Source organism: Aethalodelphis obliquidens, unplaced genomic scaffold (genome assembly GCF_003676395.1).
Source record: "Aethalodelphis obliquidens isolate GAN/ISIS:26980383/991018 unplaced genomic scaffold, ASM367639v1 scaffold17, whole genome shotgun sequence".
Lineage (NCBI taxonomy): Eukaryota > Metazoa > Chordata > Mammalia > Artiodactyla > Delphinidae > Aethalodelphis > Aethalodelphis obliquidens.
Genome location: NW_020837961.1, coordinates 29,209,345 through 29,222,732, shown reverse-complemented (window position 1 = coordinate 29,222,732; position 13,388 = coordinate 29,209,345). Strand labels below are relative to the sequence as shown.

The window sequence follows — 13,388 nt, the reverse complement described above, 5'->3', positions numbered from 1 at the left end:
TGCATTGAGTTGAAATAGGACAAGTGTATAGACTTAGATTTTATTTTATTTTATTTTGGAATTGGTTCATAACCTATTTGCAATTACATAAATGCAGTGAATGTGAAGATTATTATCTTTAGCACAGGGTTTGGCTTTCAGTATGAGTTTGTTAAATGGCAGCTTTTATTATTATTTTCACCACAGTATCATCAAAAGTTACTACTTTCAAGCTTCAGTGTTAGTGTATTTTTAGCTTATAAAGCAAACATTGGAATTACTTTTACCCTTTATTTGATGACCCAGTCATAGTTAGGACGTTAGTTTTTAAGCAGAATCTAGGACTACCTTCCTGCAAAACCACCTGCCAGTGTATGATTTTAGATACAAAATATGTGGTTTAAAATTGTTCCATGAGGTCTGTTTACTTTTTTAAGAGACAGGAGACTTTGTGCTATCCAGAGACACAGCTTTCTTCCTTACCAGTGTCTCAGAGAGATTCATGACACCACTGTGGGTGCATGTTGTCATTTCCCACTTTAATCAACTCTTACTTCTCCTCCTCCAACTCTTTTTTTTTTTTTTTTTTTTTTTGCGGTACGCGGGCCTCCTACTGCTGTGGCCTCTCCCGTTGCAGAGCACAGGCTCCGGACGCGCATTGTTTTTTCTTAATTCTAGCCAATTTATAATCCAGCTATGGCTTTTCTTTTATGTCAGTGTTCAAAACCAAAAGCTTCTTGATTCCTTTATAAAATGTTGCATTAGCTGGTGATAATACTAACATGGTTCCTGGCCAGTTACTGCTGCGTTGTGCTGATTTCACATTTTTTACATCTTTGCTTTAAATGTATTAATGTTATTACTCATTGATAATTTTTCTCTGATTTAGTCCCTTAGTATCTTAAAATGTGAGTATTTGTTAGATGAATTACATAGAAGCTATTAAGTTATTAATGTCTACCTTTGAAGTTGAACTGATTTTATTCTTTTTAACTTTCTCTATTAGATGTCAAGGCAACAGGAGCAGCCAGGGCAGGGAACAGCACCAGATGCAGTTAATGGACAAAGGAGGAATTCCAGATCTATGTTCCGTATTCCAGAGTTCAGATGGTCTCAAGTGCATCAGCGTTTGCTCACTGATCTATTATTTTCAATAGAAACAGACATACAGATGTGGAGAAGGTTTGTCCATATGTTTATTATAGAAGATGTATATAAATTTTAGTGTTTGTTTTCAAAGAAATTTATATAGTTGACATTTTGCAATTAATTTCAGTCATTTGCTTAAAAAGTAGGTTATAACTTATTTCTGTGGTAGGGTTTTATTGAATTAATGTTTATTCTCATATAAATGAGGTACCATATTTAGAGTATAAAAACTTGAAAATTTTTCTTTTAAAAAATTTGCTGTGTACTTTACAGCATATAATATAGCATATAATTTGCCTGAATGTAGGTCTACTGACTGGGTTTATTTCTAGAAATAGTAAAAAAAAGAAAATTGGGATTTATGTAAAACATCTAATTTTCCATTGTATTTTTAGTATAAAGAGTCTGTGTATTTCAGATTATCCTCCATTGTATGATTTATGATTTTAAAAGTGCCTAATGTGTTTATTGTTATTTGTATACTACTCTTATTCTGTTTAAGGACATTTCATGGCATTGTCTAAGAAAACATTATTAGAAAAATCATTTTTAATAGCACATTTAGCACCATTTACCTCTTAGTTTTTGCCACTTCTTAATTTTGGTCCTAGTTAAGGATAATTTAGTTCAACTTTTATATTAAGTGTAAGATGAATAGTGTTAACATTTCAGCACTGAAAAAGGGCATGTGTAGTAACTGCTGATATGGAATGGTCTACATCTTCTAAGGAAGTATACACCCTCCTCCAAAATGCCTGCCGCATCATTATCTTTCCTCAGCTTTCAAGATGAAGCAAAAGCACCTTCTTATCCTCCCTCCCCTCGAGTAGGCAAACTGTGATTTCCTTTTTTTAGCTTTATCAGTAAACATCATTTATCTTTGGACAGCCATTCAACAAAGACAGTAATGGACTTCGTGAATAGCAGTGATAATGTCATCTTTGTACACAACACAATTCATCTCATCTCTCAAGTGATGGACAATATGGTCATGGCTTGCGGGGGTATACTGCCATTGCTTTCAGCTGCTACATCGGCTACAGTAAGGACTTAACTACTATATAAAGTTGGTGTGAAAACATGACTTATGCATTCTTATTGATTAAAACTTGAATGTGATTGTTACTATGCATCATAGGTTCTGTAATTCAAAAGCAACAGAATCCTTTTATAATTACTTGAAAGGACCTTAGAATCTGTTCCAGGAATGAAGGGACTAAAAAGAATGTTTAATTATTAGGTATGAATGAGTTAGTGAAGAATATGACTGACAGTGTTTCACCTGTATGTATGCTTTTTTTTTAGATGAAATGATAAGGAAATCCCTCTGTTGAAGTAGATTTGTGAAAGCCTGGCTTTTTGTAAAATTTAGAGATCTGTGGACTGTATCTCATAAAATTGGATTTTTATCAGAACATAAATGTAAATGTCAAACTTTATTCCTTACAGCATGAGCTGGAGAATATTGAACCTACTCAAGGCCTTTCAATAGAAGCCTCTGTGACATTTTTGCAGAGACTAATCAGCCTTGTGGATGTTCTTATATTTGCAAGTTCTCTTGGCTTTACTGAAATTGAAGCTGAAAAAAATATGTCATCTGGAGGAATTCTGCGGCAGTGTCTCCGACTGGGTGAGCTGTTAAAACCCATTACTTAGGAATTTACTTAAAAAATTTTCAGTGATCCAGACGTATTAAATTGAACATTTTCTTTTTCCTGTTGGTGGGAAAAAGTGTGCTAGGCAATTTGTCTTATGCTACTTTTTAGCCTCCAAAGAGTGAAGGACTGTGTATGTACTGGCTATAGTAGTACTTGTGAAGGTAATAGAGGAGGAGGACGTGTTTTGAAAATTCTGCATTGATTCTGGTCAGCATTACTTCTTCTCCGCCCACCCCCAACCCCCCAATCTCTTTTTGCTTTAAAGTAGTGCTTCTTAAATTTTAAGGTGATTCATACACATGGATCACCAAAGGATCTTGTTGAAATGCTGATTAGATTGTATAGGTCTGGGATGACACCTAAAATTGCCTTTCTACGAGGTAATGCTGATGCTGCTTCTCTTAAAAAACACACTTGAGTAGCAAGGTTCTAAACTAGCATCATTCAAGTATAGCCTTTATCCAAATAAGCTGTGATAATTTGTTAAAGCAGTTAGTGAGATTATTAAATCTCTGTTCTTCTCCTGGAGGCAGTTCTTCCTTAGGTGAAAGTTAAAGTAAATTAAATGAAGTTTTAGTGATATCTGAACTTCCTTAGGTGAAGAAGAAAATTTTTTCTCTATGCAGAAGGTGTCCTGTATCTAGTCATAAATACTGAGACTTTGTTAATGATTTGCTTATTAAATGGAGAGAAGTAGGTGGAGAAACGGGTACCAAAAAATGGAAGCAAAATCTTTAGGAACCATGGCCATATGAAGACAAATTAGAAATAAGGCACCTATGAAAATATAATACCAACAGTGGAAAATCTAATTAGTTAATGAAGTATTTCCCCATATTTAGCAAGAATATCCGTTACTTAAACAGATGTACTTACATTTTTTTTGGTATAATAATTATTTTTACTCAAAATGCTATTCAAAGTACTTTTAAACATAGGATGCTCTAAAGGACTTGGTATACTATTTTTAGGGAGTTTTAAAAAAATTTTAATTGAGAGAGATTGAAACGGTAAGCACAACAAAACAGAAGCTATCATTTATTGACTACTGTCATATGTCATTGCTGATTTTCATGAGTCACCAATCATTTTCTTCCAGCCATTCATTCATTTGTATTTTCTTCCTTTTTTTCATGAGGAAAATTGAGATCAAAGAAATTAGGAAATTTGCCAAAAATTTAAAAGCTATAAATTGGTAGAGCTGGAATTTGAATATAGTTTAACTAATGTTCCTACTCTTTCTGTTATAAGATACACCCTTAAACTTTATATCAGTAATATAATTAAAATATTTAGAACCCATTGCTTTTGTATATGCCATTTTTAAAACCTTTCCACTTTCCTAAAAAGAGTGCACTTTTGGAATTGAAAGTACAAGACTACACTAGCAGTGCTTCACTATACTCAAGAAGTATTAGATTCAGAAGTTAGGGGAATACCGTATCTCCCTCATTTTCATAACTGTAGAAGAAAATAAGGAAATAATTCAGTGTACTCCAGCACCACATGTTCTCCTTGTTCAGGATCACTTAATAGAATATGGTAAGCTTGGTAAACAGTCCAAATGTTTTTGTTTTTTTTAAAAAAATAAGTAATTAATTTATGGCTGCGTTGGGTCTTCGTTGCTGCGTGTGGGCTTTTCTCTAGTTGTGGTGAGTGGGGGCTACTCTTCGACGCAGTGCGCAGGCTTCTCATGGTGATGGCTTCTCTTGTTGCAGGCTCTAGGCTTCAGTTGTTGTGGCAGGCAGGTTCTAGAGCGCAGGCTCAGTAGTTGTGGCGCATGGGCTTAGTTGCTCCGTGGCATGTGGGATCTTCCCAGGGCTTGAACCCGCGTCCCCTGCATTGGCAGGCAGATTCTTAACCACTGTGCCACCAGGGAAGTCCCAGTCCATATGTTTTGATCCCTGGTCTCCTCACTCCTGTTTTCCTGAAGTTGGAGTTGAGAATGTAGGATGGCAACGGTAAGAAGAAACTGTGCTACTGAGATTGATTGATACTAGGCATTCAAATGTAGTTTTTAACTTTGTAATGCAGACCCAAACTTGATTTTATGCAACGTGTGACGAAAGTAGTGGAAGAGTTATTTTCCTGGGCCTGACTCCAAATTTGACAGAGTTGTATTCCATATTCTCTCTCCCTCCCTTCTTCACTGTGTTCGTTCCCTTTTCCCAACTGTTGTTGCTCTCTTTCAGCACCTTTCTCAATACTTTCCCTTTTCAATTCTGTGTGTGCTAGCCATATGATAGTCTGGTGACAGTTAAGGTCGTTATCACTTAAGTTTGCTATTTAGTTCCTAATTTGCTCTCTCACTCTTGTTGAGACAAATACCTTCAGTGCTACCAAATTGGTTGGGAATTGAGATGATTACATGATATCAATCAATTCATAGTCAATTGTGTATTACCTAATTTATTACTTAAAATTCGAAATTAATTTCTAAATAACTTGAGTTAATTGCCTAAGTGAGATGTTTAGAGAGGTAATTTTAGACTGTATATTAATCACAATCTCTTTTTTGTCCCCCGCCTTTTAAACAGTTTTAATGAAAGCCAGTAAAAGGTAGATTCTATAAATATTCCTTTTAATGCTCTACCCTCTCTCAGTCTCTATTAATATCATGCTGTAATGATAAAAATTTTAAGAAAAACATGCAAGTTTCTAGTTTAACTATTGTACTTTAATGAAGGTAATAGAAGGTTATTTTACCCTGGACTAGTTGATGGCAATGTGATTTACTTTCTGCTTTCTTACACCTTCAAAAAAAGTTCTTTTCTTCCCTATCTTTTCCTCCATAGAAGATTATTTCAAGTAGCTTATGTGAGACCTAAGAAACAGTACAGTGTTTATTAAGGTTCCTGAACTGATTCTCTTTTAGCAGTGGGCCCTAACAGAGTAGCTAACAAAGTCAGAAAACAAACAGTGGGTGATAAAGCCCAGGGACATTTTAGAAATTTGCTGAAGGTAATGTTTCAAATCTTATGTAACTCGTATAGGTGAGTTTCGTCAGTCTCATAATCTTAAATATAATTTTTTTCTTGCCCAATTTTTTCCTTAAAATAAATTACAGTGTGTGCAGTGGCCGTAAGGAATTGCTTAGAGTGTCAACAGCATTCACAGCTGAGAACTAAAGGCAAAGCAGGGAAAGTCCAGAAAACAACACACGGCCTGATTCCCATGGGGAAATCTGCAGCAAAGGTAAGCATACAGAATAATTAATTAAATAAAAAAGCATTCTCTCATTTTACGATTAAGATCTTAAATTTATTTGTTCATTTCAACATAAAGTTAAATAAATTTGACAGAGGTCCTAAAATAGTTATTTTAGCCTGTGGACATAACCTTCAAATATTTGTGTTTAAGTATACAGTAAAGATTTGCTTATACTTAATCTTGTCTGCTTTTCCAAATGTTTACTTTCCTTGTGTCCATGATACCTTTTCCTTCAAGTATGTCAATTTGTGTTTCACGTACTCGGTGAAACGGTGAGTTAGCATGCAGTTTCTTTTTTCCTTCATGACTCCCTTCTACATCCCCCACCCCCATCCTGACACCCAAAAAAAAGAAGACAGAAAGAAGTAGGAAAATAAACTGGGAAAAACAACATTATAGCCTATGGAATACTGTTTATTTTTTAAAATGTCTGTGTAATGTATATATTTATATTTTTTTGTCTTAAATAGAGTCCGGTGGATATTGTAACTGGTGGTATATCTCCAGTAAGAGATTTTGACAGGCTTCTACAAGACATGGATATTAATCGACTTAGGGCAGTTGTCTTCAGAGACATAGTAAGTTACAGTATTTCTTTTACATATTCTCTTAGCTGATACATATTTCCTCTGAGGCCCAAAGTATTGAGAGTGAACACTCTTTGTGATATAAAATAGTCAGGTAGAAATAAGAAGGCCTAGATACCAGTTCTCTTGACAATGATTTTAGAATCTTAGAATCTTAAAAATATTGTTTATATAAATGGAGCTAATATATCAGAGTATTGCTACCAAAAAGAAAAACACATTATTACATAGTAAGCATTGTAAGTGCTTCATATGTTCTTATTCATTCCAACAACTTCTTGATTTGTGTACTTTGTAATTCCCATTTCATGAATGAGGAATTTGAAGCACAGAGAGCTTGGGTAACTTGTTCAAGCTAATGGAGCTGGTAAATGATAGGATTCTAACTCCAGAATCTGTGCTCTGAAAGTTTTATATGATATAAAAATACACGATGAAATGTCGGGAGTGGTGTTTTAAATTTTTTAAAGATGAAAAATAGTTTCGTTTTAGCTAATTTTGATATATAATATGGCAGAATTTCATGTAGGAATTGTAAAGTCATATAAAAAAAGTATAATCATTAATATTTATTGAACACTTCCTGTGTGTTTAGTACTAGCTGCTCTATATTACGTATACATTTTTTAAAAATAAACTTTATAACTTGAATTTTTAACTTTCCCTTCTCTTTCTCCAGTGTTTTAGTCCTCTTTTGATTCTTCACTAAGCTTTATACAAGTATACAATTTGTTAAAAGTAGTTATAGGTAATAATTATTAGCTATAACTAATAGTTTATTTTGTATTAAGCATATAACTGGATGATTTATATGTATTACCTCATTTAATTCACAGAATAATCCTATGAGAAAGATAGCAGTATTAGCTTAAATAGTCTGCTTAAAATCCTACAAGTAGTGAGAGGTAGAAGTGGATTAAGGACCTAGGGAGTCTGATTCTTGAAACTTTGATCTTAACCATTGTACTATAATGCCTCCCTGGATCTCAATTTTTTGCTTTTTGGTAGCTGTTATTATTCCTTTAATGAAGAAACCATTACTTTTGCTTTTTAGAACCCACTGACTGTGGTCCACTTTAGAACCAAATATTGCTGCTTCCTTCTCTCCCCATTCTCTTTCCTTGAGCAGTTGTTGAGTCTATTGCCCCGTAACTTTGTATTTCCTAGAATGAAGTTTCAAAATCTAGAATAGATGATGTAACTCTTTGGCTTAAAAAATTCTCTAATGGAAATGCAAACCAAAACTACAGTGAGGTAGCACCTCACAGTGGTCAGAATGGCCATCATCAAAAAATCTACAAACAATAAATGCTGGAGAGGGTGTGGAGAAAAGGGTAACCTCCTGCACTGTTAGTGGGAATGTAAATTGATACAGCCACTATAGAGAGCAGTATGGAAGTTCCTCAAAAAACTAAAAATAGAACTACCATACAACCCAGCAATCCCACTACTGGGCATATACCCTGAGAAAACCATAATTCAAAAAGACACATGCACCTCAATGTTCATTGCAGCACTATTTACAATAGCCAGGACATGGAAGCAACCTGAGTATCCATCGACAGATGAATGGATAAAGAAGATGTGGCACATATATACAATGGACTATTACTCAGCCATAAAAAGAAACGAAATTGAGTTATCTGTAATGAGATGGATGGACGTAGAGTCTGTCATACAGAGTGAAGTAAGTCAGAAAGAGAAAAGCAAACACCGTATGCTAACACATATATATGGAATCTGAAAAAAAAAAAAAGGTTCTAATGAACCTAGGGGTAGAACAGGAATAAAAATGCAGACATAGAGCATGGACTTGAGGACACAGGGATGGGGAAGGGTAAGCTGGGATGAAGTGAGAGAGTAGTATTGATATGTATATACACTACCAAATGTAAAATAGATAGGTAGTGGGAAGCAGCTGCATAGCACAGGGAGATCAGCTCGGTGCTTTGTGACCATTTAGAGGGGTGGGAAAGGGAGGGCAGGAGGGAGACGCAAGAGGGAGGGGATATGGGGAAATATGTATACATATAGCTGTATATGTTATACAGTAGATTCACTTTGTCATACAGTAGAAACTAACACAACATTGTAAAGCAACTATACTCCAATAAAGATGTTTTTTAAAAAAAAGTTCTCTAATGGCTTCCCATAGCACTTAAAGTGAAATCACAGCTCCTCACCCTGGCTCTGAATGATTCGGCTCTTTGGCACTTTCTGATTGGTTATTATATCACGATATTTGGACAGAGAAAGAGTGTCTCCTGTGTCTACCGTGTTCATTTCTGAAAGTAACAAATTAATTTTTTTGGTAATTATAGAAGTTATATAATCACCTTGCAAGAATTTTAGAAAAGAGAAAAGACCATGTTTCCCAAACTACATCCCAGAGCCTCTCTAGCATAAGCAAACTTTGAAGAAAAAGGAAATGACCTAAGACTGGGGATATAAATAAATTATTACCTTGAGGTTAAAAGCTAAGGTTTTTAATCAGTCTAATCTGAGTTCAGATTTGCTTTTTCATTTACTGTATGCCCTTAGGTAAATTACTTAACTTCTCTAGGCCTCATCTTATTTAAATGGGTTAATGAATATAGCACAGTGCCTGACTCACAGTAAGTATTCAATAAATGACAGCTACAATTGAAAGTAAATTTGTTTTAGGAGTTAGGACTTAAACATAAGGATCTATGGGATATTTTTTATTTGGGCACAAATCAGGCATACACTGTAAACTTCATACTGTAGTTAGTAAACACTGAACATATTAATGGGCTAAATAAAGATTAGATAGGTGTAAATAATTTATAAAAGATTAAGCAGGGCTTCCCTGGTGGGGCGCAGTGGTTGAGAGTCCACCTGCCAATGCAGGGGACACGGGTTCGTGCCCCAGTCTGGGAAGATCCCACATGCCGCGGAGCAGCTAGGCCTGTAAGCCATGGCCGCTGAGCCTGCGTGTCTGGAGTTTGTCCTTTTCTTTCTGGCAGACACTATATTTTCAATTGTGGACACTTGAGTCTGTATTATTTTAAAATACTCTTGAGAATTTCTTTGGCATCCAGTTCTGTATGTGATAATGTTACTTTAAAAAATCTTGAATGCCTGTCTTTTAGGAAAACTGTTATTCTGATTTTTTAAAACATTTTAATTCTTATGGTTGGAAGCAAAAATAGTTGTTCACATATAATGATAATTGCTGTTTGATTAACCTTACAAAGTATATTAGGACATATCTCTTCAGATTTAGTTACTTAATTTAAAAAAACAAGCCAGCTTCTCTCTTTTCATGTTTCACAAGCATAAAACCTAATATTTACAGGCATTTTTCCAAGAGTATTTGCCTAATCTTTGCTTAGGTGAATTCATTACTATTTTCTGTGTATATTAAAAGATTTGTGAACATGTTTTCTATTTGAATGTTGTCATGTAAAGTAAGATTCAAACATGTTATTTAATAGTGGCTTGATCAACTCCTTTTATTTTTCCCCAGGAGGATAGCAAACAAGCACAGTTTTTAGCCTTGGCAGTTGTATACTTTATCTCTGTTCTTATGGTCTCGAAGTACAGAGACATTTTGGAACCCCAAAATGAAAGGCATAGCCAGTCTTTTAAGGAAACTGGTAGTGAAAGCGGGAATTTATCACTCCCTGGTAAGTTTCTGAATTTTATTATCTGGCATCCAAAGTTCAAGTAAAACATTACCTACTTATGATAGTTAAAATATTGATTCTGGAATTTATGTATAAAGTGAAAGTATGTATTTATTTTTACTAATAACCAAATATTTTAAGTACCATTGCAATTGGGAGATGGTTTCTGTTCGTTAAGTGAGCCATCTATTTGAAAGATGAGAAAATGTTATTCTTTTTTTAAAAAAAAAAATAAATTTATTTATTTATTTTTGGCTGCTTTGGTTCTTCGTTGCTGCGTGAGGGCTTTCTCTAGTTGTGACAAGCAGGGGCTACTCTTTGTTGTGGTGCGTGGGTTCTCACTGTGGTGACTTCTCTTTTTTTTTTTTTTTTTGCGGTATGCGGGCCTCTCACTGTTGTGGCCTCTCCCATTGTGGAGCACAGGCTCCGGACACACAGGTTCAGTGGCCATGGCTCACGGGCCCAGCCGCTTTGCGGCATGTGGGATCTTCCCGGACCGGGGCAAGAACCTGTGTCCCCTGCATCGGCAGGTGGACTCTCAACCACTGCGCCACCAGGGAAGCCTGCGGTGACTTCTCTTGTTGCAGAACATGGGCTCTAGGCCTGCGGCCTTCAGTAGTTGTGGCTCGCGGGCTCTAGAGCGCAGATTCAGTAGTTGCGGTGCATGGGCTTAGCTGCTCTGTGGCATGTGGGATCTTCCCGGACCAGGGCTCGAACCTGTGTCCCCTGCATTGGCAGGCGGATTCTTAACCACTGAGCCACCACAGAAGCCCGAGAATATGTTACTCTTTACAAATAAAATATTAGACATTTTTGTTTAACTCCACATTTGTTGTAAAGAATAAATAACATATTTTCTTATGAGACAGATTTGTTAACAAATAACTATAATAATTGGAGTTATAAAATTAGCTGCCAGTTATAGGGAAAGTTATAAAATTAGCTGCCAGTTATAGAGAAGCAGGTATTGTAGTTATAGAAGTAGCTGTTACCCAACAGGGGTGGTTTATTTATCCAATCAGTATTCATTCCGTACCTCCTAGGTTCTTGTTCATTATTAATGAACAAAAGAAAAAAAAAGTCTGCCCTCCTGGAGCTTGAATTCTAGTGAGAGGAAGTAGAAAATAAGTACATTTAATAAATAAATTGTATAGTATTGATTATTTTAGAAGGTGTTAAGTCCTAAGAAAAGAAAAATTGAATGGGGAAAATTATCAGGAATGACCAGGAGAAAGGGGGTATTTCACTCTAAGGAGAAAGGGATTTTCACTCTAAGGAGAATGAGAAATTATTGGAGGGTTTTGAGTACAGGAGTTAGAATTGATATATGTTTTTTAAAGTAACACTTTTAAGAATACACCCTACGGGGCAAGAAAAACCAATGTTTTAGTTATGTACTGCTGTGTTACATGTTACCTCAAAGTTAAAACTCACAAAACTCACTGTTTTAGTCTTGTTATCATGATTCCATGAATTTGATTCAGTTAAGTCGCAGTGGTAATGATTCATCCCTGCTATGATTCAGTGGTAATGATTCAACCCCTGTTGTTTGCTGGGGTTGGAAAATCCGAAATGGCTTTTCTCCTCATTAATCTAGTGCCTCAGCTAGAATGGCTCCAAGAGCTAGGGCTGAATGACTGAAATGGCTAAGCTGGGGTTGTATGTGTGGGGCCTTGCTACTTGTTCTCAGATGAATTTCCAACCAGGTAGCCAGATTGTTTATAGAGGTGTTCAGAGATTCTGAGAATGTACAGATTGCCAGATCTTAAGCTTGGGCACAGAACTGGCCCACTTCTACCACATTCGGTTGGTTGCAGTGAGTCAGGCCCAGCCCAGACTCAACAACTTCTCAAGGGGGTGAATACCAGGAAGCATGGCCAATAGAACCATTAATGTCACAGTCTTAACATAGCCAGTTAGGAGGATATTGTAATAACCTAGGCAAGAGGTAATTTTGGGGATGGACTAGGGTGGTAGCTGTAGGGCTAGTGAGAAGCAGTCAGATTCTGGATATATTTTGATAGTGAGAAAACAGGATTTTAAAATATTTGCTGTGGATATGCAAAAGATGGAAGGTAGTCAAGAATGATTATAAGGTGCACTTGGATAGACTGAAGGTGAAACATACTAAAGGAAGAAGATAAGAAATTCAGTTTCCAACATGTTGAGTTTGTGATGTCTTTTAGACATATAAAAGAAGATGCAGAGTAGGCAGTTGTATATAACAGTCTGAATTTTATTTATTTGTGTAGTTATTTATTGAAATAGTGGTATTTAAAACTTTGAGAGTTAATGAGACCACTAAGGAAATAAATGTTGATAGAGAAGATAAAAGGATTAAGAACTGAGTACTAAGTCCCTTCAAGTTAAGAAATCCAGGAGAAAAAGAAGTGAAGGAGGTAAGGAAGGAACAACAGTAAGGTAGTAGATGAAAAACCAGAAGAGCATCGTGTCCTGTAAGCCAAGTGAAAAAAGTATTGTCACGTTGGAGAGAATAATCAGTTGCTGCTGCTATGTCAAGTGCTGTTAGGACTGAGAACTGACCATTGGATTTAGCAAGATGGAGCATTTTTGTTGGAATGGAGTGAACACCTGATTGGGGGGAATGAAAATCAAGTAGAAAAGGTGATGCTCCCTGTTGAACTAGATTTTAAGGACCATTGAATTATTCAGTTATTTAGGAGTGGTAACAAGTGTTCTAGCAGTAGAAACCATGATTGAGGTAGAGGTAATTATTGGTGTTGTAAAGTATTATGTGTTATGCCATGAGTAGCAGGAGATAAAGCTGGAGTTGAATAGTCATCTGAAAAATACTTATTGACTACCTACTACTTGCCAGGCATTGTTGTAGGCCCAGGCATTGTCATAGGTGCTGGAGATGAAGTGTTAAAGAACGTACATTCCCTGCCCTGATAAAGTTTACAACTTAGCCGACTCATATTATTGAAGAACCTTGTACTTTATCCTAAGGATTTTGGACTTTTTCTTATAGGCCAATGGCTTTCAACCTTGTGTTGCTACCCATTGGTATGTCATATTCAGTTTGGGGTTTTCTAAGATATTTTGTTATTATTTATTATTATTTTATTAAACCATCTAATTATTTACTGAGTACATTTTATAGATTATTTAATTTGTTTTTTACCTTTTAGAAC

At 35.7% G+C, this 13,388-nt stretch overlaps 1 protein-coding gene across 3 annotated transcripts in view; it reads left to right on the top strand.

Moving 5' to 3' along the window:
• Window positions 1–13,388, top strand: part of LRBA (LPS responsive beige-like anchor protein) — a 736,343-nt gene that overhangs the window by 170,386 nt on the left and 552,569 nt on the right. For all 3 annotated transcript variants that reach the window (XM_027117137.1, XM_027117135.1, XM_027117138.1), the window contains exons 24-29: window positions 986–1,161; window positions 2,017–2,170; window positions 2,578–2,758; window positions 5,854–5,981; window positions 6,467–6,574; window positions 10,074–10,233. In XM_027117137.1, the coding sequence (XP_026972938.1) occupies window positions 986–1,161; window positions 2,017–2,170; window positions 2,578–2,758; window positions 5,854–5,981; window positions 6,467–6,574; window positions 10,074–10,233 (907 nt within the window). The remainder of the gene's footprint in view (window positions 1–985; window positions 1,162–2,016; window positions 2,171–2,577; window positions 2,759–5,853; window positions 5,982–6,466; window positions 6,575–10,073; window positions 10,234–13,388) is intronic.